The 26,916-nt window shown below is 42.0% G+C and overlaps 1 protein-coding gene across 4 annotated transcripts in view; it reads right to left on the bottom strand.

The window, feature by feature from the left end:
• The window catches only part of SEMA5A (semaphorin 5A), a 557,148-nt gene that overhangs the window by 344,833 nt on the left and 185,399 nt on the right, over nt 1–26,916 (bottom strand). For all 4 annotated transcript variants that reach the window (XM_060400273.1, XM_060400274.1, XM_027980170.2 and 1 more), the window contains one exon: nt 19,610–19,804. In XM_060400273.1, the coding sequence (XP_060256256.1) occupies nt 19,610–19,730 (121 nt within the window). In that variant the 5' untranslated portion in view covers nt 19,731–19,804. The remainder of the gene's footprint in view (nt 1–19,609; nt 19,805–26,916) is intronic.

The raw sequence follows: 26,916 nt of genomic DNA, 5'->3' as shown, positions 1-26,916 counted from the left end.
CTAACCATACTCCTACCTCCGCCTCCCTGCTAGGCAGCAGTTATACGGTCCTCGCCAAGAGCTACAGACCTGCAGTGAGTCGGTTCCTCAGTCGCAAGGAAAACAATTTTTAATGCATGCAGTGGGATGGCTGAACCAAAAAAAAAAAAACAAAGTAAAGCAAAATAAAAAGGCATCTCAAGTGACCAGAAAAAGATAAGTACATGGAAATAGGCAGGTTGTGAAGTAGAACATAGCCGAGGAAAACACAGTATTTCATTGGTTGCTAAAAAAAACAGGGGTGTTCAGGTTTGGCTCAGGAAGAAGGGGAAGTCTTAAACAAGAACAGTAATGGTAAACACATGCCAAGCTCACTATAATCTTCCGACTTTTTCTTTCACTGCTGTGTACTTTAAATTTTCTCATAGCAGGCATCTTTAACAACCAACTATGTAAATTTATTATTTCCATATGTTCTTCCCTCTTCTCCCCCTAAATCCCAAACATTGCCCTCAAGAGCTTTCAAAGCTGAATTAAATCAGAGAAGACATTGAGCAATTTTGTGCAGACATCTTTGAGACTGAAGAATTTATGCCTTATAAATGGTGTGAATAATACATTTGACCATAACACAAACTTCTTTTATAGCCTTGCATGAAATTCCTACTACACATCTATATTAGACAGGCTTCACAGGTCTAGATGAAATATCCTCCTATGAAATTATCATCATAGGAGGGTTACTTATATTCATAAGGAAAAACCTGATAGAATGTTAAAGCTTTCCCAATGAGAGATGGATGCCTTTCTTTTATCTTGCTCCTTGAGGGGAAAAAAAGCTTATGGGGTTTCAGATAAAGCTTATCAGTATCACCTAAGAGTTAATCACATCAAAGATAGAGTGAGATTAATATTATACGTGTGCATACTCAGTCTCTAGGTGGTGTCCGACTTTTTTGCAATCCCATGGACTGGAGCCCACTAGTCTCCATTGTCCATGGGATTCTCCAGGCAAGAATACTGCAGTGGGTTGCCATTTCCTCCTCCAGGAGATCCTCCCGATCCAGGAATCAAAACCATGTCTCCTGCATCTCCTGAACTGTCAGGAATATTCCCTACCACTGAGCCACCTGGGAAGCAGGAAGGGTGAATTCTTTTATACCAGCTTTCACACTGAATAATTGCCAAAATTTTACAACATGAGTTTTTTGAAAACATGCTTAGTCACTCAAAGAGAGTCAGATTCCTACTACCTACTTCAAGAGACGTGATAAAGCACCAACACAGCTTTCTGTTCTCTCAACCTTTTCATGAATCATCCTTGAAGTCTCAAGTCATTCAACAATATTTCTCTTAAAGTATGAGAAAATAAAAAAAAAACAAGAGAGAGAGAAATTCATGCTCTTCTTCAAAGTATCTCAGATTTGGTCGGAAAAAGTCTGCTGGGGGAATTTTTCTGTCATCTATCAAGAGAATGTCTAGACCAGGCTTCAATAAGAAAGAGTAGTGAGTACTGCTCCCTGTTCAGAAATAAATACAAGAGAGGGTACACACGTTGTCTATCAACCAGGGTTTTAGAACACAAAATATTCCACGAAGCTTATATAAGGATTTACTCATGGGACAGATGCATCGGAACCGATGACAAAGCTCTGGAGGCAAACGCTGTGAGCTACCTGTGTTCCTCCTTGCTAATGGAACCCAATATCATAGAGCAGCAAGAGGTGGGACAAGAGGAGCAAGTGAACTCCTCACCTAGAGGGTGAAACTTCAGAGGGAGCCAAAATACTCAGCAATCAAGATAATACTTTAATGCAGTATTTTCAAAGATGTGCATGCGTGCTAAGTCCCTTCAGCCATGTCCACCTCTGTGTGACCCCCTGGACTATAGTCCACCAGGCTCCTCTGTCCATGGGATTCTCCAGGCAAGAATACTGGTGTGGGTGGCCACGTTCTCCTCCAGGGGATCTTCCCAACCCAGAGATCAAACCTGCATCTCTTATGCCTCCTGCATTGGCAGGCAGGTTCTTTACCACTAGCACCACCCTTTTAAATGTGTAAATTAACACAACAAAGCTCATGAAGAATAAACTTTCAATATTTTTTTCAATATGTTAAGTAAAGATGTTGGATCTCCACAGAGTCTGGAAGGAGACTGTACTGATCTTGACTATTTAAAATCTGAACAGTTTGTTCATTATGGATTTTTTTGTTTGTTTGTTTTTCATATATATTGAGTTTTAAATACTGCATTAGCTTGTTTTAATTTCTGAATTTTTTGGTGCCTCTTAAAATATGCATACAAGGTGACTTCCTCATCTCAGCACACTCCCAGGCCTACTAGACTCAGGGGTTAATTCATGACTTTTCCCATTCCATTTCTCCAGGCACTTCCTTTCTCTTTACAACTTGAGGCTGCTGTGTGACATGGCTCTGGCCTCTTGTATATGAACATGGCTCCCATGAAAGATTTTGCATTTGTTGTTGATTTCAGACATGAAACAGATGAGTCAAAAAGTTGGTTATCCCCCATTCTCCTGCTGTTGCCTGCCTCTGAACGCCGCCAAGAACCATCCAAACGTGAAATAAAAACAAAAGGCAAAGGCCAATTCCATGATGATGACTGAACAAAATGACAGAACTTTGGTCCTTGAGCTTGGATGCCTAATTCTTTAAGTTGAGTTAAAGAGCAATAAATATCCTTAGGTCAGTTGTCTGTTACTTGAAGCCAAGATATTTTTAATTGATGTTGTAACTTAACAGCCAGTAAGTTTTAAGAGTAAGAGTTTTTAAATTTCACTGCATTAGTGACTTAAAAAATACACTATTGCATCTCTGAGTTGTTTGTTTCTAGATAGAAAAAGTACTTTGTCTAAAGTGAAATATGATTCCACTTCAATATGCTAATTAATTGAGGAAATGTGTGAAAAACTGAAAGGTCAAACCATTCTATATATATGAAATACATTCATTTTCCCTACTAAACATTTGTGATAAAAATGTCAGTATCAACAATGTCAATGGAAATCTTAATTTCTAGTTTTCTCTTATAATATCGAATTTTATATTATTATTATTTGAAGAATAAGACTGGATGGAGTTTTCTGAAAGAGATAAGGAACGGAGCTTTCCTAGTGGTTCAGTGGTAAAGAATTCGCATGCCAGTGAGGGTGACACTGGTTCAATTCCTGGTCGAGGCAGATCCCACATGCCACAGGGCAGCTAAACACACGTGCCACAGCTACTGAGCCTGTGCTCTGGAGCCTAGGAGCCACGGCTATTGAGCCCACATGTCCTGAAGGCGGTGGTCCTCAACAGAAGCCACCGCTATGGGAAGTGCACACACCACAGTTGGAGACTGGCCCGAGTTCTCTGCTACTAGAGAAATGTGCATGCAGCAACAAAGACCCAACACAGCTGTAAATAAATAAATAAATATCATAAAAAGAGAGATAAGGAATGTCCCAACATTCTCTGGGCTACCTCATTATCCTAGTTTGAAGAGCAATCGAATCATCACTGTGGTAAGGCCTTTGATAGAATAAGTCAATATACGCATTTTCTGTTTACAGAAATTGAGATCAAAAGGAAAGGCAACAAGAGATTTCCTTTTCATCAGAGACTCAGTTCACAGCAGAATTATAACAATTACACTGCCTTCTTTTCCTAGCCCAGTTTTTTTTAAAACATGAATCAGGATGCTTTCCAAAAAACTGACTCCGAGAAGATGCCAGGATACAAGCGTCTTTATGTAGCCTCACAGGAATAGCAGCCTACGCCAGTGTTTATTATGTAGTCCTAGAAGCCAAAGGTCCATACCTGTGCTTCCCAACATGGTAGTCACCAGGAATAGATGACTATTTATACTTTAATTTTAGGGAATTAAAATGAAATAAATTTAAAAATTCATTCTTTCAGTTGCACAAGCAAAGAAGATTGAGCACAGAAGAATTTATGCTTTTGGATTGTGGTGTGGGAGAAGACTCTTGAGAGTCCCTGGACAGCAAGGAGATCAAACCAGTCAATCCTAATCAAAAAGTGGGCAAAAGAACTAAACAGACATTTCTCCAAAGAAGACATACAGATGGCTAATAAACACATGAAAAGATGCTCAATATCATTCACTATCAGAGAAATACAAATCAAAACCACAATAATGTATCATCTCACGCCAGTCAGAATGGTCACCATCAAGAAGTCTACAAACAAATGCTGGAGAAGGTGTGGATAAAAGGGCATCCTCTTACACTGTTGGTGCGACTGCAAACTGGTACAGCCACTACGGAGAACAGTGTGGAGATTCCTTAAAAACTGGAATCCCAGTAATCCCACTGCTAGACATACACACTGAAGAAACCAGATTGAAAGAGACACGTGTACCCCAATGTTCATCACAGTACTGAATGAACACTGCTTCCATGGAAGCAACCTAGATGTCCATCAGCAGATGATGGATAAGGAAGTTGTGGTACACATACTCAATGGAATATTACTCAGCTATAAAAAGGAATGCATTGGAGTCAGTTCTAATGAGGTAGATGAAACTGGAGCCTATTAAATAGAGTGTTGGTGGTTTAGTGACTAAGTTGTGTCTGACTCCTACAACCCCATGGACTGTAGCCTGCCAGGCTCCTCTGTTCATGGGATTCTCCAGGCAAGAATACTGGAATGGGTTGCCACTTCCTTCACCAGAGGATCTTCCCAACTCAGGGATCAAACCCAGGTCTCCTGCATTGCAGGCAGATTCTTTACTGATTTAGCTATGAGGAAAGCCTATAGAGAGTAAAGTAAGTCAGAAAGAGAAACACCAATACTGTATATTAACATATATATATATGGAATTTAGAAAGATGGTAACGACTATCCTATATGCAAGGCAGCAAGAGACAGAGATGTAAAGAACAGACTTTTGGACTCTGTGGGAGAAGGGGAGGGTGGGATGATTTGAGAGAATAACATATATATTACTATACACAAAATAGATGACCAGTGCAAGTTCAATGCTCAAAGCCGGTGCTCTGGGACAGCCCAGAGGGATGGGGTGGGGAGGGAGGGAGGTGTGGTTTTCAGGGGATATATGTGTACCCATGGCTGATTCATGTTGAGGTGCAGCAAAACCATCACAATATTATAAAGTAATTATCCTCCAATTAAAATAAATTAATTAAAAATAATAAAAATTTAAACAATTAAAAAGTAAAATAAAACAAAGAGACAAACCAGTCAATCCTAAAGAAAATCAACCCTGAATATTTACTGGAAGGACTGATGCTGAAGCTGAAGTGCCCGTACTTTGTCTGCCTGATGCAAAAAGCCAACTCACTGGAAAAGACGCTGATGCTGGGGAGAAGTTGGGGGCAAGAGAAGAAGTGGGCAGCAGAGAATGGAATGGTTAGATAGTATCACTGATTCAATGGACATGAATTTGAGCAAACACTTGGAGACAGTGAAGGACAGGGAGCCTGGTATAGTGTAGTCATGGGCTTGCAAAGAGTCAGACACGACTTAACAACTGAACAACAATAAGATATAATTTAGGCACAGTAACATTTAGCATTTTAAATTCAATGACCTTTAACAAATGGATAAACTTTATCACCACCACCTCAATTGTGACATAAAATATTTCTCATGAAATATTTGCAGTAAATCCATTCCTGTGCCCTCCATTCCATTCCACGTCAGGGGACATTTAACTTTAATCCAAAATGTTGCATTTTTCTTCCTTTGTATGCCATTTCTCAAGGATTCTCTGTTCCTTATCAGTTCCTATTCCAGGAGTGAGTAGAGCTGCATGCAGCTCTCAGGATTGAGATCATGAGAAACGGTATCTGCTTGGATTCCTTTCTGTAACTCCCTTCAGTGACTCTTTTCAGCGTCCGCGACCTTGTATGTATCAGACTATCCATATTGTGGCTATTGATAAAATTTCATCCTGTGTAATAGCTGAGCAATCATCTTTCTAAAGATATATAAGCCTGCATTTCTGCTAATAAAGCACCCTTGCTCCATCAGACCTTGGGTCAGCTTATCTTTCTTTTTCTCTTTCTTTCCTGCTTTTTTTCTCTCTCTCTCTTTCTATTTTCTTATCATGGACTCCAGACCACCAGGTTCTGGTCCATTAAAGGACCCCAACAAATGGAAACAGAATTTAGTTTATCTGACTTTTCTTAGGTGAACTTGAATAGACTGCTTATCTTCAAAGAATTTATCCATTTCATCTAAGCTGTCAAATTCATTGTTTTCTATCACTGTCTTCTTAAACTGTAGGTTCGGTATTAATGTCTCCTCATTCATTCCTAATATTGATGACTATCTCTCTCTCTTGTTCCTATCAATCTAGTTAGAGGCTTATTGACATTATTGGTGTTGTTAAAGAACTAAGTTTTAATTTCATTGATCTTCATTATTTTTTATTTTCACTTATAATGATTTATACTCATCTCCATTTTCTTTCTTCTGTTTACTATAAGTTTAATTTTATTTTTTCAGACTTTATCCATCCCTAATATAAGCAAATAGTGATCTAAATCCCCCCCTACCAAGCTCTGCTTTAATCATATACCATAAATTTGGATAAGTTGGGCTTTTATTGTCATTCAGATGAAAATATTTCAGAATTCGCCTTTGATTTTCTATGTGATCTATGAGCCATTTAGAAATATATTGCTTAAATTCAAACATAATTTTGTATATACCATTCAGCTACTGATTTTTAGTTTGACTCTGATGTGCTCATTGATTACACAGCCATGATTTTAATCCTTTTTAATATATTGAGACTTACTTTATGCTGATCTATGTTTGGCTTCTGAATCACTGTGCTAAGTCTTGGAAACTCCTTTCAGCGAGCTGAGGCAATCATAGGACCCACCTCGTTTATTTACTTTCCCTCAGAACTCATAATCCTACTCCATCCTCTGCCTGTTGTCCACTGTCTGAAAACTGTAATTGCTGACATTCTGTCTGGTTTTCTTGTCTAAATCATGAACGTAAATCAAATCCCTTTTTCTCATCATTACCAGATAGTAAACTCCCCTATATCATTTTTCAACTTAAAAATCATGTTTACCAAATCTTGATCAAACAAGAAGCATATGACAGAAGCTCTCTGCTGATTCATATACAATTTTCAAAATTAGTATCAGATATTATGGTTAAAAACTCTATCATGAAAGAATTCAAACATTCATATATTTTTCATTGGTTTGCACTTATAGTCCCCAAAATGTTGAGTTAGGTATTTATTCCTTGGATTAATTGATTAATTAATCCATGGATTTATCAGCTAAGATGTTTTCCCCCACTATGAAGTGGAAAGTGTATGGTTTCCATGCTGAAGATTTTCTTTTGTAAATATGCTTTTCTAAAGTAGGACTGACTCGTTGGAAGTAAGAAATAAAAGCATTCAGGTGAGTCCTAAATTTGAATGAATCATGCTTTATTTTAGTCTATTATTTTAATTCAGAAGATGTTTGAATCTGGTTTAACTATCCACGCAAAGATTTGAAATTTTCCCTTTAACTCCCAAATTATGACTTCTCAACATACTTTTGCATTATATAGTGAGAAGCATTAAAATCCAAATAAAATTCATAAAGACTAAATATTCAGATTTGTTGTCCCTTCCTCACCGCTAGTTTCCAAATTGCTATGCTTTGTGGAATCTTCAAAAATTGCTCCTCGGAACTCCAAACTTGTATATGCAACTGACTATTTGACATTTTCACTTGGATGCTAAAGAATCACCTCACACTTCAAGTGTCCAAAATTGAGCCTCTGAAACTCCTTCCAAGGGTGACTCTTTTAATCTTTCCCATGTTAGTAAATACCATTTCCACCCTGCCCAACTGCCCAAGCCAAAAACTCGAGAGTCACGCTTGTCTTTCTTTTCTCTCATATATACAACTTAAAAGGAAACACTTTGGACATGACATCCAAATGCACTATAACCAGAATGTGGACTTCTGCCTACACTTTCATCCAAGCTACCACCATCCCCAACCTAGATCACCCTCCAGCTCCCAAAATGCTCCCTCTGCCCTGCCCCACGCACCCACTTGCAATGCAGTCTGTCCTCAGCAGAGCAGCCAGGGCGACACTTTAAGTCATATTAGGTCCTTACTACACCATTCCTCTGCTCACACCTTCCAGTGGCTCCTCTTGCCTGCGTGTGTGCTAAGTCACTTCAGTCGTGTCTGACTCTTTGTGACCCCATGGACCATAGCCTGCCAGGCTTCTCTGTCCATGCAATTCTCCAGGCAAGAATACTGGAGTAGGTTGCTATTCCCTTCTTCAGGGGATCTTCCCAGGGGACCCAGGGATCAAACTTGGGTCTCCCAAGTTACAGATTCTTTACCATATGAACCAGCAGGTCTATATCGTATCATCGTATTATTGTCTGTCTCCCCTAACAGTATGTAAACTCTGAGTAAACCATTCTGTTTACCGGGGAAACCCCGTAATAGACACATGTCTAGCACATCATATGCACTCAGTAAAGACTGATTGCATGATTAATAAACTGAACCTCTGCTTTTATCTTCAAACAAGCAGAAGCTAAAGCACTCTTGATGAGGTGAGGGGATCTGGGGCACAAAAATACAAATGAGGATGACAGTCATTAATCACCTTCTGAGAGCTGCCAGGAGCCCTCTGCCAGCCCAGGCATTCAGGGCATCAGGGTCTCGTTTCACTGATTTTGTTTAATAGGGTGTGCAGTCTGCCTAACACACAGCCCAGGGGGGCTTTCAACGTGGGAATGGTCAGAGAGTATTATGACAACGTTGCCATCTTGCAGACTGGAGGGATCGATCCCTTTGGGCGTGTAAGCATACATTGTCACCTGATCTTGACGATGAACCACGTGACGCATGTGCTTAGGCTTTCTGAAGTCCATCCCTGACTCACAGGATGGAAATGGAAACGCAAGAGAGAAATTAAAAAATAACTCCACTGGTAGGAATAGAGAGACAGATGTAGGGACATGGGGCGGGGCTGGGATGAAGGGAGACTGGGATTGACCTCTGTGTGCTGCTGTGTGTGAAATGGCGAGCTAGGGGGAACCTGCTCTATAGCATGAGGAGCGCAGCCTGGGGCTCCGTGGTGACCTAGGCGAGACGGGGTGGAGAGGAGGTCCAAGAGGGAGGGGCCGTATGTGTACATACAGCTGACACACTTCATTGAACAACAGAGATACATACGACATCGTAAAGCAACTATACCGCAATTAAAAAAAACAAACAAACTCCTCTTTAAAAAGCTTCAGGAAAATAAAAGGTTAAGGTGCTGATTAGATTAGTAAACACACTAAATAAGATTTGGAAACCTCAGTGTAGTCTTTATTGTATGAATAACAGAAAAATTTCAGCGCTGTTGTCTGCAGAAACAGGCAGAACCTTGGTCTCCTCAAATGTTACCATGGATGCTTCCTTTGCCTTGATATTAGAGGATGACAGGGAGTTATAAATCCAAGAAAAATATTGCTTAATTAAAAGTTCATCCACTCTACATTTAATCTCCAACTGTTTTTCACAGGTAAAATAAGAATAAGATTTTTATCTACCTTCACTGTGAGAAATGGATAAATTGCCCACTTAAAGGCTTAGAAAGCCTATAATATGCTTGAACAAAAATAAAATAACATTCTCTTTGAGGCTAAACCAAATGACTATTTTAAATTAGATTCCTGACAATAACTTCACAAAATCTTATCCCCAAATTTAATGCAATCCCACTGAACTACTTAACTTATAAAGTTTTACCTTTACAATCTTAGAGTAATAGAAACTATTTCCCCACTGAGAAAAATCAATCAAAAATTGGTTATCTCAAGATAAAATATAGATGTCTTACACATTATTTCATTAGTGGTCCTAGAACACAAAAGTAATACAAAAGTTATTGATCATTCTCAAAACTCAAATTATTTTCATCAGAACTTAATCACTGTTTATAAAAAAAACATATAACAGAGACCCTCGAAAGTTTTCATCAATCGAAGATCAATAACAATATGAAAGGACCAGGTAGGTATTGGAATAATTTCACCCAAAGAATAATGCATAGTGGTTTTATAATGACTGCATTTTCTAACACCTCTATGCACTCATGAATGATCATTACATAAGTTATCAAGTTGAAAACTGACATATTTAATATTCCATTTTTTCAGAGAGCAAACTAACAACACACTTTAGAGTAAAAAATGTATTAGCAAATGCAGTTCTTAAATGTGTAAAACCCTGAACAGTCATTGGAAGGATGATGCTGAAGCTGAAGCTCCCATACTTTGGCCACCTGATGAGAAAAGTCAACATATTAGAAAAGACCCTGATGCTGGGAAAGATTGACAACAGGAGGAGCAGGGAACAGCAGAAGATGAGATGGTTGGATGACATCACCGACTCAGTGGACATGAATTTGAGCAAACTCCGGGAGACAATGGACAGGGGTGCCTGTGGGTGTGCTGAGTCCACAGAGTTGCAAAGAGTTAGACAGGACTTAGCGACTGAACAGCAGTAATGTGTAAAACAGGCAGTGTGTGCATACCTTAGTTGCTTCACTTGCAAATACGTTCAAATATTTTCTCCATGTGACTCTGAGATTACACTATGAGAAATATTCAGTCATTTGCATGATAACAGAAGTTAAATTATTGGTAGGTCGAAGGACTTTTTATAATAGAGGATCTATAGGAAACATTTCCGCCCCCCCCCCACAAGTAAACTCAAAGGAGGGTAACTCATAACCTGTTATGAAACCAAAGAGAATCACAATTGATTTATGTAAATTTTTGTTTTCACAAACAAAAGCACTGAGTTCAAGACAATGTTCAATGGTAAGTGGTATCTTGCTACACTTTAATTAAATTCACATGAAAATATTAAAACGAATTTTATGCGATCTATTTTAATTAAAGTAAATTTTCCCAATTCTTCCTTGGAGAAAGTAGGCCACTGTCATGCAATTATGCACAATTACAACTCATAAAGGTCAAATGGCAAGTGTATGACTAGAACAGGGAGAAATACTGGAAGCCATTTTAATCAAGGTTTACACGCTTAGACTCTGAAATCTGACAGGGATGCTGGAAATTACCTGCAACGGCCCCTTGTGTGGTAATGAGCATCCTAGATCCTAAGAGATGAGATAAAATCCAGCCAGGATCGTGAAACTACATGCCTGTCTGGGGCATGAGATACCGGACAGCCAAAACCCAGAGAGAAAATGGAACATGTGGAACATGTGGAACATGTATATGGTCCTAGGATGTTCATGAGGCCAAGAGACAGGTATGGAGTCCTGAGACAGGTATGGAGCCACCATACATGGCAAAAACATGGATGGACCTAGAGATGATCAAACTAAGCAAAGTAAGTCAGAAAGAGAAAGACAAATGCCATATGATGCCACTTATACGTAGAATCTAAAATACAACACAAATGAACCTTTGTTGATGAAGCAGACACAGAGAACAGACATTGCAGTTCCCAAGGGGGAGGGGAGGGGAGGGATTGGATGGGTTGGGAATTTGGGGTTAGCAGATGTCAACTAGTACATATAAAAGAGACAAACAACAAGGTACTGTAGAGCACAGGGAATTATATTCAATAGCCTGTAATAAACCATAATGGAAAAGAATATGAACAGGAAAGCATATATATGCATAACTGAAACACTCTGCTGTATAGCCAAAATTAACACTCTTGTAAATCAACTACACTTCAAATAAAATTTAAAAAAAATACTAAGTGCTGTCAGCTAAGACACTGAAGACAGGCCTCCACATTAGTCATAACATTACAGTTGCAAGTCCAAGTAAGCATGAGTCCAGCATGGCTCACTCCAGCGGAGGCCCTTCTCTATGCATCCTGTGAAATTGCTCTAATTCCTATAACTGGCTCAGGCTCTCTAAACAGCCAGCCTGCTGGGTAAACTTTAATCAATAAACAAACAAAAGCAGAATGTGGCACTATCCCCTTAAGTGGACATTAAACATTTAAAACTCATTTGGAAGATGGTTATGAGACTCAGTAAGCATGCTGAGAAACATGTTGTCTTGAAGGGTCACTATTTTCCCCCTCTTTATTGGAACAGATATTTAAGCAATCAACAAGGACGTAAGTGTGAAGCGTCTGTCGTGTGTCAGGGTATTTTAGCAGCCACTGCATGATCAGGGATAAATATTCTAGCCCATGCAGTCAAGGGAGCAACCGTGCAGACACAGCAAGCTGTTAGGGCTTCCTGAGCAATGAACTCCACAAGAGAAGAGGAGCCTGGAGTGGCAAATATTCTACCAATATCCTGCCAGCATCTTCTGCCCAACTAGGCAAATCTAATCAAGACTTCGATGAAACATGCTTAGCTGTAATGAAATGTTCCTGTAGACTCTTCTTGAGTAGAATCTCGTGCAGAGTGACCCCAACGTATAAAACTAAATCATGAAATTTGAAATATACCCCAAATACCAAGATCTTAAGCATCAGGGTGACCCAGTCCTGCCTTTATTGCTCTCTCATCCATGCTTTGTTATACTCTCTTAGACTGTTTGTAGAGAGCACAGATAAGTGTTTAGGGGGCATAGCTGTGGCCACCTGCTCAGCTATAAAAGGAGCCATTTCAAAGACCGACTGGGCTCTGAACAGTCATGGGGAATCTTCTGTGTCTGTTCTTGGTCAACAGTCTTATCCTTTCTTAAGAACGGCACTTCCTTCCTAAAGCCCCATCCTCCTGGCCCACGGCCTGCCTGCTCCTCCTCAGCAAAGATGGAGTCCTGGGCAACCCCCTCCTGCTGACTGCCCTGTATCCTGGGTCCCCCAGCCTCCCTCCCCTAGGCTCCCTGGGGGTGGGGTCTGCTTCCTGGGAGCTAATCCCTCACCTGTGCCCAGTATCCTGTCCCCTCCTACAGCCCTGGGGGCTCTGCCTAGTCAATTCCTTCCCCCTGTCTTTTCTCTCTTCCCCATCAACATTTAAAGAGGATTAAGTAATGCTCTCTTAAAAGCGATTCCCTATCCTCCTGTCCCTGCCTGCTTGAAACAATAATTCTCTATTTTTACATCTATTCCTTCAACTCACACACATCCCTCCATTCATTACCATCTAGTTTCATCCCCATCACTGCTCTGAAGCTGCACTGATGAATGTCATTTACTAAAGGTTGAATAAGTCTTGTAGGTGACACCACGCATAACACCACCCTTATGGCAGAAAGTGAAGAGGAACTGAAGAGCCTCTTGATGAAAGTGAAAGAGGAGCATGAAAAAGTTGGCTTAAAGCTCAGCATTCAGAAAACTAAGATCATGGCATCCGGTCCCATCACTTCATGGCAAACAGATGGGGAAACAATGGAATTAGTGATAGACTTTATTTATTTTTGCTCCAAAATCACTGCAGATGGTGACTGCAACTATGAAATTAAAAGACGCTTGCTCCTTGGAAGAAAAGCTATGACCAACTTAGACAGCATATTAAAAAGCAGAGACATTACTTTGCAAACAAACGTCTGCCTAGTCAAAGCTATGATTTTCCTAGTAGTCATGTACGGATGTGAGAGTTGGACTATAAAGAAAGCTGAGCACCAAAGAACTGATGCTTTTGAACTGCGGTGTTGGAGAAGACTCTTGAGAGTCCCTTGGACTGCAAGGAGATCCAACCAGTCAATCCTAAAGGAAATCAGTCCTGAATATTCATAGGAAGGACTGATGCTGATGCTGATGCTGAAGCTGAAATTCCAATACTTTGGCCACCTGATATGAAGAACTGACTCACTTGTAAAGACCCTGATGGGGGAAATATTGAAGGCAGGAGAAGGGGATGGCAGAGGATGAGGTGGTTGGATGGCATCACTGACTTGATGGATATGAGTTTGAGCAAGCTCTGGGAGTTGGTGATGGACAGGGAAGCCTCGTGTGCTGCAGTCCACGGGGTCAGAAAGAGTTGGACATGCCTGAGCAACTGAATTGAACTGAATATGTGCACTTAAAAGATATGCTGAAGTCGTAACCTCATGAACCTGTGATGATTATGATCTTATTTGGTCATACGATCTTGATGTAATTAATTCAGATTTAGTCATGCTGGGTTAGGGTGGGCCCTAAATTCAATAAGGCTCCTATTCTTATAAAAAGAAGAGAAGACAAGAACATCCACACAGAGAAAATGCCATGTGACTACAGACTCAGAGACTGCAGTGATGGGTCCACAAGCCGAGGAACGCAGGAGATTGCTGACGACCACCAGAAGCTAGAATGCAGAAAAGAAGAATTCTTCCCTGGAGCCTTCAAAGAGAGCACAGCTCTGCTGACACCTTGTTTTTGGACTTCCAGCCTCCAGAACTATAAGAGATCATGTTGTTGTTGTTTTAAATCATCTAGTTAATAGTATCTGGTTAGAGCAACACTGGGAAATAAATGCACCATTGCTGACAGTTTCTAGGAAGGTAACCATCTGTTCCAGTTTTCTGAAAATACAGTAGAGTTTTCAGTGCACATGCTAAGCCATTTCAGTCGTGTTCAACTCTTTATAACCCTATGGACCACAGAACACCAGGCCCCTCTGTCCATGGGATTCTCCAGTCAAGAGTGGGTGGCTGTGCCCTCCTCCAGAGGACCTTCTCGACCCAAGGGTCAAATCTATGTCTCTAGGAGCTTTCGGGGCTATACCCCAAAAGAGTCTGGGGGAAATCAGGGTGAGTCTGTCACCCTACCTTCCGGCCCAGATACTCTGATGGCCACTTCCCTCTTGAAAAAGCTCTCCTTCCCTGGTACCCATGACTCCAGCTCTAAGCTAGTTAATTCCATCTGATGGCAGCTAGGAACTCAGATTTCTCAACCTCATCTCATCATTTCAGACTTCCCTTCTTTACTCCGCCTGGAATCAACAGCCAAGAACTTGGGGCTTGCACTCACTGCCTCATGGTCCCTCCTTGAAAACATCAACAACCTCTTCTGCAGATTTCCAGAATCCACCCAGTTCTTCACATTCTGCTACTCATCCTGCAGCTCAGGCCCTCCTGCCCTCTTCACAGCTCCCTTTGGTCACAGCAGCAGCCCCAGGGGTGGCTCTTTCCACTGCCTGTTCTCCACCTTCCACGTTGAGCCTGTGCGGACAGAGGGAGCCTTCTAGAGATGCCTTCTGAGGCCCTACATTATTAAATCTTCCCTCTAAGTCTCATATCTCTCCACCTTCTCTCCATGATCTGAACTGAGATTTCATGGCTCACTGGTCTTGTCACTTGCCAAAACCTGCTGGGATCCCTCTGCGAGACTCATAAACATCTTATCACAGTCATCTGGGACTCAGCTCTGGTCCTGCAGCATCCTAGAAAGCGTCCTCAGCCACTCCTGTGCTCAAGCACTCCTCTGCAGCCCAGGCTGCTGGTTCAGACACCTTTTCCCTAGGCTCCCATGCACCCGGCAAAGACACCTCTGTGAGGACCCTTAATAGAACATAATGCAACGGCCCTTTCAGTCTGTATTCCTTCAGACATTCTAAACCCTTAATGGGAACTGTGTTTTTTACTTCTGTCTCCTCAATATTTAGCACAGACTCCAGTACATAATAGGCTCCTATTAAATGTTAGTTGAATATCCACTCCAAATTGTTTTTAATTGATTGATTAATTGGAGGATAATTGCTTTACAGTATGATGGTTTCTGCCATACAATAATGCAAATGAGTCATAATTATATATACATATGTATGTGTAAATGTATATATCTACATGTGTATATGTAGATATCTACATATACACACACATATCCCTCTCTTTTGAGCTTCCCTCACCCCTCCCATCCCACCCCTCTAGGTCATCACAAGATACCAGGCTGGGCTCCCTGTTATACTGCAGCTTACCACTATTTACCTAGTTTACACATGATTGAGTATATAGGGCTTCCCAGGTGACACTAGTGGTAAAGAACATGCCTCCCAATGCAGGAGATGGCAGGTTCAATCCCTGGGTCAGGAAGGTGCCCTGGAGGAGGGCATAGCAACCTGCTCTTGGTATCCCATGGACATGAGTCTGAGGGGGTGGGGCTATAGCCTATAGGGGCACACAGGGTCTGACATCCTCAATTCTTCCTACCCTCTCTCTCCCCGGCTGTGTCCACACGTCCTTTTAAAAATGCAGTTTGAAAGTATGCTGAGATGCCATTGACGCACTATGCATGCATGCGTACTCAGTAGCTCAGTCACATCTGACTTCGTGACCCCATGGACTGCAGTCTCTGCTAGGCTTCTCTGTCCATGGAATTTTCCAGGCAGAATACTGGAGTGGATTGCCATTTCCTCCTCCAGGGGATCTTCCCAACCCAGGGACTGAAGCCATGTCTCTTGTGTCGGTAAGCGGGTTCTTTACCACTGAGCCACCTGGGAAGCCTTTGATGAACTACAGGATTGTCCCAAATCCCAAAGCCTAACTGTGTGCTCTGCTGGAAAGGCTGGTGGGAGTCAAACACTCATACCAAGAGCAAGGAGAATAAAAAATGGCACAACCCTCATGAAAGGGAATCAGGCAAGATCTAGCAAAACCATAGGTGTATTCACCCTTTGACCCAGCAATCCCAATTCCAGGAATCTCTGTCAATAGCACACTTGTAAAAAATACCCAAAGATTGTTCCAGGAGGTACTGTACATTGTAACACTATACATGATCACATTCCCCAGTAAGGAGTTGTTGAAGAGACCGGAGCTCATTCCATAGATGAGAGCCATGTGACTATGAGAAGAAGTGACATAAATCCATGTTACTGAGGCGTGGACACCCGTTCAGATCCTGATGTGAAAAAATGCTCGATAGAGAGAATTTTGTATACATGCTACTTTTTAAGAAAAGAGGGTATGAATATATTTGTACATGTATATGTGTGTGTGTGGAATTTTGTTTATATTAAAAAAGAAACAAAAATCATAAACTATAAGTAAAAGGTGAGCTAAACAGAGAAAGGAGGAACAAGGTAAGGAAAACAGAGTGAAGTCACTTTCTCCGAACACCCTTGTTTTATTAATTGGGCTTTAAAATATTACAGAATTATGTCAATTTTGAAAAATCTCAAAAACCAAAAGTGAAATTAACTATGTTTTGAGTTGATGGCCCAACCATACAAACTTAAATTCCTTCAATTTCAAAGCAGTCATTTTGCTTCAAATATCTAGTGCAATTCATACCCTGATGACTAAAAGAAAAACCACACAAAAGGATTTTCTGTAGTCAACAAGGACTGCTGCTACTGCTGCTAAGTTGCTTCAGTCATGTCCGACTCTGTGAGACCCCGTAGACGGCAGCCCACCAGGCTCCCCGGTGCCTGGTATTCTCCAGGCAAGAACACTGGAGTGGGTTGCCATTTCATTCTCCAATGCATGAAAGTGAAAAGTGAAAGTGAAGTCGCTCACTAGTGTCCAACTCTTAGCAACTGCAGCCTACCAGGTTCCTCCATCCATGGGATTTTCCAAGCAAGAGTACTGGAGTGGGTTGCCATTGCCTTCTCCGAGTCAACAAGGACTAGAGTTGCACAAAACCATTATTGTGAAACAACTGAGTGTGTACTGCAGACAAAGGCAAAGGAATAATTACATTGACCTGCAGAGAGAGGAGTCTGTGCACAGCAGAGAAAGACAGAGACGTAGGATGGAAGAGGTCTGGAAGAGATCCCTAGAGTCCTCGAGATGAACTGGAAGCATCCAGAACAATCATAGTATGCTGTGGAGAACACTTTTCTTAGCTCTGTACACTGACAAGACCTCACTTTGGCCACTCCTGTGCTCCAATCAGATGAAAACGGCTGCTTCTCAGGTCAATGGAAGGAAATGGATAAGAGGAGTGAGGGGCACCTTGTTATCCCAGAGAATAAAGAAGCCATCAAAGGCCACTTGAGTTGTCTCAGAAAAACTCAGGAGGCAACCTCAAGAGCAACCCCTCCCCTAAGCTTGAAATGTGATCACTGTACCATCTACAAGAATAAAAGCTGCAACTGATTGAAATATATCAAATATTGAAATCCATGTATTAAAAATAACTCTAAAAAAAACCAAACATAACATGTTATTTGTCCCCTTTGGATAATATTAGAGAACCAACTAACTGGACTATTTTAAAAAATGGCACAGGAAAGAAAAATAAGCATCCACTCTGCCTTTCCTATGTCAGATGCACCCTTAGGAAATTCAAATAGTTAAGGAGGGAAAGTTACTATATATAGAAATAATTTGGCCATTAAGTGAAGAAAGAGTAGGAAAATGTAAGACTCCTAGTTTTGCACCCATGCATGAATCAGTAGGTTTAGATGAATGAATGAATGATCGTCAGTGACTGATTATTTCATAGCCCAGTAAAGGTCAGGGCACCATCCATGACACAGTAGAGATAAAAAGAGGCATACCTGAATCTGAGTGGCCTCACATTATCACTCCTAGTTTATGGAAACGTTAGGGACAGAAGGACATCTCAGTGACACCAATGGGAAGCACTGTGGAAATGCTACAGGACAGTGAACCTAGGTTTCTTTAAAAATGAACTTGCCCGTGGAGCAACAAAACAACACAGCACGGGAGAGCCGAGGAGACTCGGGAGAGACACCAGCCAACGGCAATGTATGAACTTCATTCCACCCCCGACTCAACACAACTGTTAGCCAAACAAGGGGCAAGCATTCCTGCGACAATCAGGGGGCTCACAGTACTCAGTACTCACGGGATGGTTGCTAATTTTATGGCATTGGTTTATGTTTGGGCTTTCGATTGTTTTGATGTGATAACAGTAGTATGAATTCCTCATCTCTGATATTCAAGAGCTGAACTGTTATGACAAAATTGTACGATTTCTTGAATTTGCTTCAAAATATTTGGTGAATGTGGGTGGAGCGTGGGTGGGGATTTAAAAGAAAAAAATAAAAGAATGAATAAATCCAGGGGTTGAGTGTTCCTTAGACTTTAGAACAGATTCTAATTTTGTATATATTTCAAAAATTTTGTGACACGAAAGTTACAAAATAGTAAAATTAAAATACCAGTGGATGAGTTATTAAAATACAATGTCTAATTATACTTGGCTTCATGATATAAGTGTGATTTCCTTGAAGACAGAGAGAAAGGCTAGTTTAATTTTCATCTTGAATGCCTATAGGTGTTGAGGGGTAAAGAACCCTAAAAACTTTTGATGAATTAAATAATAAAAGAACATGTACACATACTAATCAATTGATCCTACAGATCTGTGGAGATATTTGAGACAGCAAAAAATTCCGTCTGCCATGCAATGCCAGACAAAGACAAAGGCATACACTGTGTGGTAGGACTCGGGCTTTGTTGAGAAATGCTGAGGTGAAGAATTTTTTGTTTTGCTTGGTGCGTTGTTATTTCTGAGGGTCACATTTTTCTCCCCTGGTTGACATGCCTAGGGGACTGACAGCACCTGTCAAGTAAACGTGGCCTCAACAATGGGATTTTCTATCTGTGATCATTCTGAGCTTGAATTCTTCTCAGTTTCAAAATATGAAATGGGGGATTTCATATTTTCGCTCTGATTTTAAACAAAAGTCACAGAATAACAGAGTGATAACCGCTGCTATCCTGAGCATGAAACTTGGGCTTAAACGGTGCCTTTGCAACGCGAGCGTGCCTGACTCTCACCTTTATAGGAAATGACCGGGTGCTCTGCTCTCTGGCACAGAGACGAGTCTGTCTCTGGCTGGGCGAGTCTCCACCACCCCAGGCTGGAGAACAGCCACGCGATGACGCAGGGTCCCTTCATGATGGGCAGGAGACCGTCAACTCTGGGCACTTGTCTAACCAGAAGCTCGTGGTCCCGTCATGTGTGGAAAGTGCCTAAAACACACAGAAGAGAACAAGTTCATGAACATGGGCTCAGGTTTTCAGTAGTTGGTCTTTTGGTAAAGCCTCAGCACGCTAGTTAAAAAAGAGAGAGAGTACTTAAAAAAAACATCCCTTTTTCTGGAGGGTATTTCAGAAATGCGTGTATATACGTATATGTATATATATATATATAGATATATATATAGATATAGATACATATACAGGCTTCCCAGGTGGTGCTAGTGGTAAAGAACCCACCTGTCAATGCAGGAGACATAAGAGACACGGCTTCCATCCCTGGGTCGGGAAGATCCCTGGAGAAGGAAATAGCAACCCACTCCAGTATTCTTGCCTGGAGAATCCCATGGACAGAGGGGCCTGGTGGGCCACAGTCCATGGAGTCACAGAGTTGGACACGACTGAAGCGACTTAGCATATCTATCTATCTATCTGAATCCAGACTTCTGTTCCTCCCAATGACTTTATGAGATAGCCCATCCATTATAAAAGGGGGAATATTCACACTTAAGCTCTATCAAGTTGTCACCGTCACCCCTGAACAATGTACTTATAAGACTTGTGATCATCGTTTGCTTTTTCCCTCGGAACATCATTCTTCCCTCCCTGTGAAGACACAGATCTATATGTGGAAGCCCTCTGAATTCTTCCCCTTCCCCTTTCTAAATACAAAGCCCCTATTAAATAAGGCCATAAGCATTGCCCTTTCCTAATAACCTGATTAACATCATGCCCCCAGCTCTTAAAAATCATCCACAATGGGTGAGTTTATCCTTTGAAACTTACAGATGACCTGGCTGCAAACTTTCTGGCTAGCGATCAAGAGTGAATCAAATAAAACCTAAGCGGAGCACCTACTGGGTGAAATGAAACCACTGCGCTGGGAGCTTAGAGACTTTAAAGAGCATGAATAATTTAAAAGATTAATAAGCTTTAAAATAAGATAGGCTTATAAAAATAACAATAATCCAAGCTGTTGGAAAACCATAAAAAGAAGCTGGAGTGCTGTGGGAGTTAGGGGAGAGAGCACACTGCTATTTAGGGGAATCAAGGATGGGTCCAAGGAGGACTTCATATTTGAGTTTAATTGTAGAGGATAAACAGGATTTCAACAGACAGAGATTTCCAGCCATAATCAAGAAGAGGATGAAAAGACGCACTGGATGGGATAAGAGGAAGGATCAGGCTACACGGGCTGGGAACAGTTTACTATACTTGACCTGGACCCCAAAGGATGTAAAGGGGAGAAGGGAGAAGCAGCTTAGAGAGCAGGTTGGGTTAAGATTTGGAAGGTGAATGATACTAAGTTCTGAGGTCTCTATTTTCATAAAAATAAGCTACCACAGTATATTAACATTAGAAGAAATGTTAACAAGATCACTCTCACCGGAGTGCACACAGGAAATTGGGTAAAGAAGAGCATAAAGGTGGAGCAGTTAAACTGAAGCTATGGCAATTGTCCAGAAGAGGGATAAGTGGAGCTGTGATTTCAGCGGCTTCAGTGTCAGCAGAAATTAAGGCAAACCCAGTAAACATGCCATGTGATGGGTAAGGGGAAGTCCAGAAAATGAAAGACGTCATAGATTCTTCAACCTGCCTCCCACTGAAAGCTGGATCTGGGTCCCTTCCCTGCAACCCTGAATCTGGGTTGGCTCTCTGACTGCTCTGCTTGGCTGAATATAATAGAAGTGATGACACCCCAGCTTCCAAGCTCTCACCCTTAGAGACCGGCAGTTTCTACTTCCTGTCTCTTTGATCACATCCTCTGGGACACTGAGATACGGGGTCAGAAAAGACCCTGAAACCGCCAAGCCAGAGAGACCACATACAGGTCCTCCTAGCAATATCTCCCATATAGTCCGGATTCCCGGCCAGGCCCACCAAGACGCCTGACACGTGAATAAAGCTGAAACCCACTGAGTGACTTCAGTAAGTATCCCAAGAGCACAGGCATCAGTTAGTGGAGCCCGGCCCAACTTCCTCATAAACGGCTATTGTTCCAATCTGTTAAATATGGAGGAACAGAAAGCAAAAAACACAGACAGACTCAAAGGATGTAAGTCCCTTTGAGGATAGTGAGGCCATTTTATTTCCAAATATGAAAAAACAACAGAAGAAGTTTTAGAGGAGGATATGATCATTTGGTTTGGTGCATGCTGGGTTTAACATGCTGAGAGAACATTTAAGGAAATGCAGCAGACTGTGGAAAATCCATGGCGGATGCTCAGAAAAGAAAAAAAAAAAAAAGAATTCAGAGACAGCATATAATATTTAGAATGGTTAAAATCATGGGTGTGGTTCAGACTCATGAAACACGAGAGGGGAAAAATTGGCTAAAGAGAAGTATTTATTTAGAAGTTGTTAAAGAAAAGTAACCACACAAAAATAAGAGAAGAAACACAGAGCATCTCACAAATATAGCGCCACGAGGGCCAAACTAAGCTGCAGGGAGGACGGGTGTAACATACTTTAAAAAGAGACCACATCAACTGTACCCTGATGAGGCAGAGTGAAGACCGCTGGCTTTATTTAGTCAAGGAACAGTCCGTGGTCAATTCTGGAGTCAGTTTCAGAAAAACAGCAGACAGAATCCATGATGCGAGGAACCAAGAAGAAAATGGATGAAGCAAAAGAGGGACAGAATGTGCGTGGTACCTTGAATGTTAGGTAACCCCAGAAAATTCGATGAAGTCAGATAAGCACTAAGAGATCAAAGTTCCGAAAATTTTAGGATACAGAAAAAACTGATCACTAAATGTGTCTCCTTTTCTGAGGAGTGGGGAGTGGAGACGAAAATGCAGATTTTAGAGGGAGAGGTAGTATAAGACCCAGAAAAGCAGGTGACACAGGATTAAGATTCCAGAAGAGGAGGTGGTTGTGAAAAAGAAGAAAGGGCTTCATCTTTAAAAACAGGGTGTGTTCATGAATATATATATGGTAAGGGACTGTACAGTCCATGGGATTCTCCAGGCCAGAATACTGGACTGAGTAGCCATTACCTTCTCCAGCGGATCGTCCCAACCCAAGGATCAAACCCAGGTTTCCCTCATTGCGGGTGAATTCTTTACCAGCTGAGCCACAGGGGAAGCCCAAGAATACTGGAGTGGGTAGCCTGTCCCTTCTCCAGGGGATCTTCCAAATCCAGGGACTGAACCCAGGTCTCCCATATAGCAGGCGGATTCTTTACCAGCTAAGCCACCAGGGGAGCAAAGAGACTGCGGTTATGAAAGGAAGAAAGGAGCTTCATCTTTAAAAAGGGGGTGTGTTCATGAATATACAGTAAGATATCAAGATAGTGATGAGACAGAGATGATATCTCAATATATGAGATATAAAGATGGAGAAAGTACATCATCTTTCACAGTCTCCACCTTCTGAGTCCCATTGACTCAATGTTCCTGGGGGTTAGAAATGTGCAAATTAGACAGAGAAATAGATGAAGGGGCTGCAAATCGTGACAAGGAAAGGGAATGGTGTCTGTGGGAGGGAGAGACTGTGAGCAAGTAAGGTGGAGGAAGGAATGCAGAGGAAAATTGGGGTCCAGGGGCACCTCCATCCAGTGGGGCCACGGCCCCTGCCCAGAGACAGCACACTGTCATGGACAATGGAGTCCCAGTCGCTGAGGAGTGGGGCGCAGAGATGAGAATGCAGATTCAAGAAGCAGAGGGAGAATAAGACCCAGAAGAACAGAGGTGCCCAAGGATTACAGTTCCAGTAGAGAGGGTGGTTATGAAAAGGATCAAAGGGATTATAAAATTAAAAGCATGGTTGTAGTGGATTATAAAATCAAAAGTATGATTAATTTCACCCTTGGAAGTGGGGTCACAGTCTGCAAAACTGGAGACTGCTCTAGAATGCCAGCTTAGAGGTGAATACAAGGACCCACAGGGAATACCGGGGTCCCTGTGACCTGAGGCTCATGACGTTTCACCAAATGACGTATCTTAATAGGAGTTTGGGATTAACACAAAGACAGTACTACATATAAAACAGATAATCAAAAAGGACCTACTTACTGTACAGCACAGCAAACTCTACTCAATAGTCTGTAGTAACTTACACGGGAAAAGAATCTGGAAAAGAATGAATGTATGTATATCTAGAAATAAATTACTTTGTTGTGCACATGAACTACCACATTATAAATGGATCCATTGTTGTTGTTGTTGCTGTTTAGTCTCTGAGTTGTGTCAGATTCCTGCGACCGCATGGACTAGCCCGCCAGGCTCCTCTGTCCGTGGAATTCTCCAGGCAAGCATACTGGAGTGGGTTGCCATTTCCTTCTCCAGGGCATGTTACCAATCAGGGATCAAACCCACGTCACCTGCATTGGCAGGCAGATTCTTTACCCACAAGCCACCAGGGAAGCCCAACTCTACTCCAATATAAAATAAGAAATTAAATTTTTAAAAAGAATCACACCTGTCAGAGGTGCTCGGGTGTAATTCTGTTCTGTTCAGAGCGAGGAGATGCAGAGCACCCTCACCAACCCTCTCGGGAAAGGTTGCAGCTAGATTATCACTGCCCCACATCAAAAAAAAATGATGACGATTAAAAAAATATACAGGAAAGCTAATGAAAGTAACACTGACGGCTCAACAAGCGCTAGCTGGCTTTGTGACAGGCAGGGCAGCAAGCACTGACACCCACGCCCAGCACCCACCAGGCGCCCAGACCAGTATCTGTGACGCACCGACTCCCTCTGAACGGCGTCCATCATGGAGATGGATGGGAACACGGCCACCTCGACCTCTGAGACTGAGCTCACGTCACCTTAAGGCTAAAAGCAAATTCTTCCTCTTGCAGATCGCTCTTCAATGTGTCAGATCCAAGCCAACTCAGAACCCACCTCTGTTTTGTGGAACAAGCCACACAGACAACTGCCAGTTGGGACTGTCTCACGCTCACGATAGCCATGCATTCTGATCTCAGTCCTGACATCTCTGCCTCCTGAAGGAAAGGTGAAGAAAAATAACACAAACGCCCGATCTGTCCCCCGCCTGGGATTTTGGAAGTGATGATTAGGGAAGGAAATGCCGTGTCAAGTGAAAGAGCAGCTAAAATGGGAGAGACCCGTGGTTTGATGGGGAGGAGATGAAATTACAGGTTTGCCGTGTTAAGCTAAGGGACGCACATTTAATGAGAACAGGTGATTTTTAGAAGTTTATAATTTTCAGACTATAACATGTTACCTTTTTTTTCCTAAAATAAAGGCACTATAAATAGTCATCCTGGTAAGGTACCAGGGAGGGACATGCAGAGTCGTCATTTAGATCAGGGTTTTTTGAGCATCCTACCATCAAAACTAACTCCTTGAATAGCCTTTTACTCTAAGTGGGCTCAGATATAAACATCAGGTCCTTCCATCCTGGACTCTCACTTCTTAGTGGAATACCATGGAGTAGGGAGAAGCATCTTTATGTCAGGAAGGTCAGTGCTCCATCTCAGACATATTGACATTTAGATCCAGGCAGTTCTTTGTTCTGGGAGCTGTTCTATGCATTTAGCACCATCCCTGGCCTCTCTCTACCCACTCCCACCCAGTAACCAGTAGCGCCCCACTATCTGTGCCATTGAAAATTGCCTCCAGACTTTATCAAATTGTCCTGGTTGATAACCTCTGCTTTGAATGTGTCAAAACACCTCTTCCTCTTTAGAAATAAAAGAAGCTATCATCACTTGAAAGATTACTTTAAAATATGCTTGTAAAATTATCCAAGTGAATTTGTATTGAATCATTTCCAGAAAACTTCAAGAAAAATGAAAGTCACATTAAATATAACTATTTAGCTCCATTGAGGAAATACATGAGGAAAGAATTTTCAAAGGATCAATTTCAGGAAAAGTTGTTCAAATTCCATCCAATTATCTCTGGAAAATTAAAAGTATGTTTGGTGAGTTGATACTAAGCAAGTGATTTTGTCAATAGGAAAATTTATTACAGAGAGCCTCTTTGGGCTGTGCAATCAAATCATTTTCGTTGCAGCGTCTTCAAAATGCCTCAAGCCTTCTTTTCAGTTTCCTGATGTGGGAGGGGGGAGCCCTCTATAAGCTCGATCTAAAGAAGCAAAACTCTGTATATGTGTGTTTGTGCAATAAATAACATTTCCCGTTCACACCCACACTGCAAATGAATAGGCTTTAGGGAACAGAAAATAACTGTTGCTTTTAGTTTAAAAAAAAAAAATTACTGCTGTCAGAAGAAAAATGAAAAGAATGAAAGCTATACAAGAAGTTTTGCTTTGGGAACAAAAGTCTCACTAGTTATTAATAAAAACAGATCCAAAATAAGCTTCATGGACTTCTTTTCAGTGGTGGCTGGTTTTCTTCTGAGTCTTAGGCTAGAAGTAGCCAGGTTCGCTGGTGTTGAGAGTCTGTGGAAAACCTGCCAGCCCAGCTCCTACCTGATGGCTTCAGGACCACCATCTCCGAGAGGATGAAGCCAGGTGAGAGAGCTGACCAGTGAGCTGCTTGGAGAGGACCAGGAGGCTGAGCTCCACCCTCGCAGGAGTACACCGACCCGAAGACGCTCTGCCTGTGCATCTGGTCTTTGGTACCAGCGGAAACATGACAGCGTTTGGAAGATGGGGACAGACTGCTCTTCTGAAAGGTCTGTGTTTACCCTTATCTTTCCAAGCATCTCGTGGCCCTCCGCCATGGGATCAGGTGAGACGCTCCCCCAGGGACTAAAGCCCCAGCCCAAAGCAAAAGCAGCAGAACCACTGAAGAAACCAGCCTACCCTTGGAACAGACCACAGAGCCTGATGCCCGCACACCCTGGCACAGCCTCCTGGAGCCTGGTGCACCATCAGCTGCTGCCAGGTAAGCAGCCCGGTTCCACTGAAACCCTTGCAAGATCTTCCCGCTGCTTTCCCAAGACAACCCCTTGCCCTTTCACCAACAGCGCCTCTCTTCCCAATTCCACCATCACCGCTGCCAGCACCAAGGCTTCCCTTCAGCCCCTCCAGCCCACCCGTGGTCCTTCCGGTAAGCCTTGCACATGCACCTGCACATCCGCTGACGCCTCAGCCCCACGTGTGTCCTGAGGCTTCCCACTAGCCAAGGTCAAGTCTGGCCTCCACCTTCTGTACACACAGCAGCCGCCT

The sequence above is a fragment of the Ovis aries genome, chromosome 16 (genome assembly GCF_016772045.2).
Source record: "Ovis aries strain OAR_USU_Benz2616 breed Rambouillet chromosome 16, ARS-UI_Ramb_v3.0, whole genome shotgun sequence".
Lineage (NCBI taxonomy): Eukaryota > Metazoa > Chordata > Mammalia > Artiodactyla > Bovidae > Ovis > Ovis aries.
Note: the sequence above shows the minus strand (reverse complement) of the source record. Positions and strands in the feature narration are given on the sequence as shown.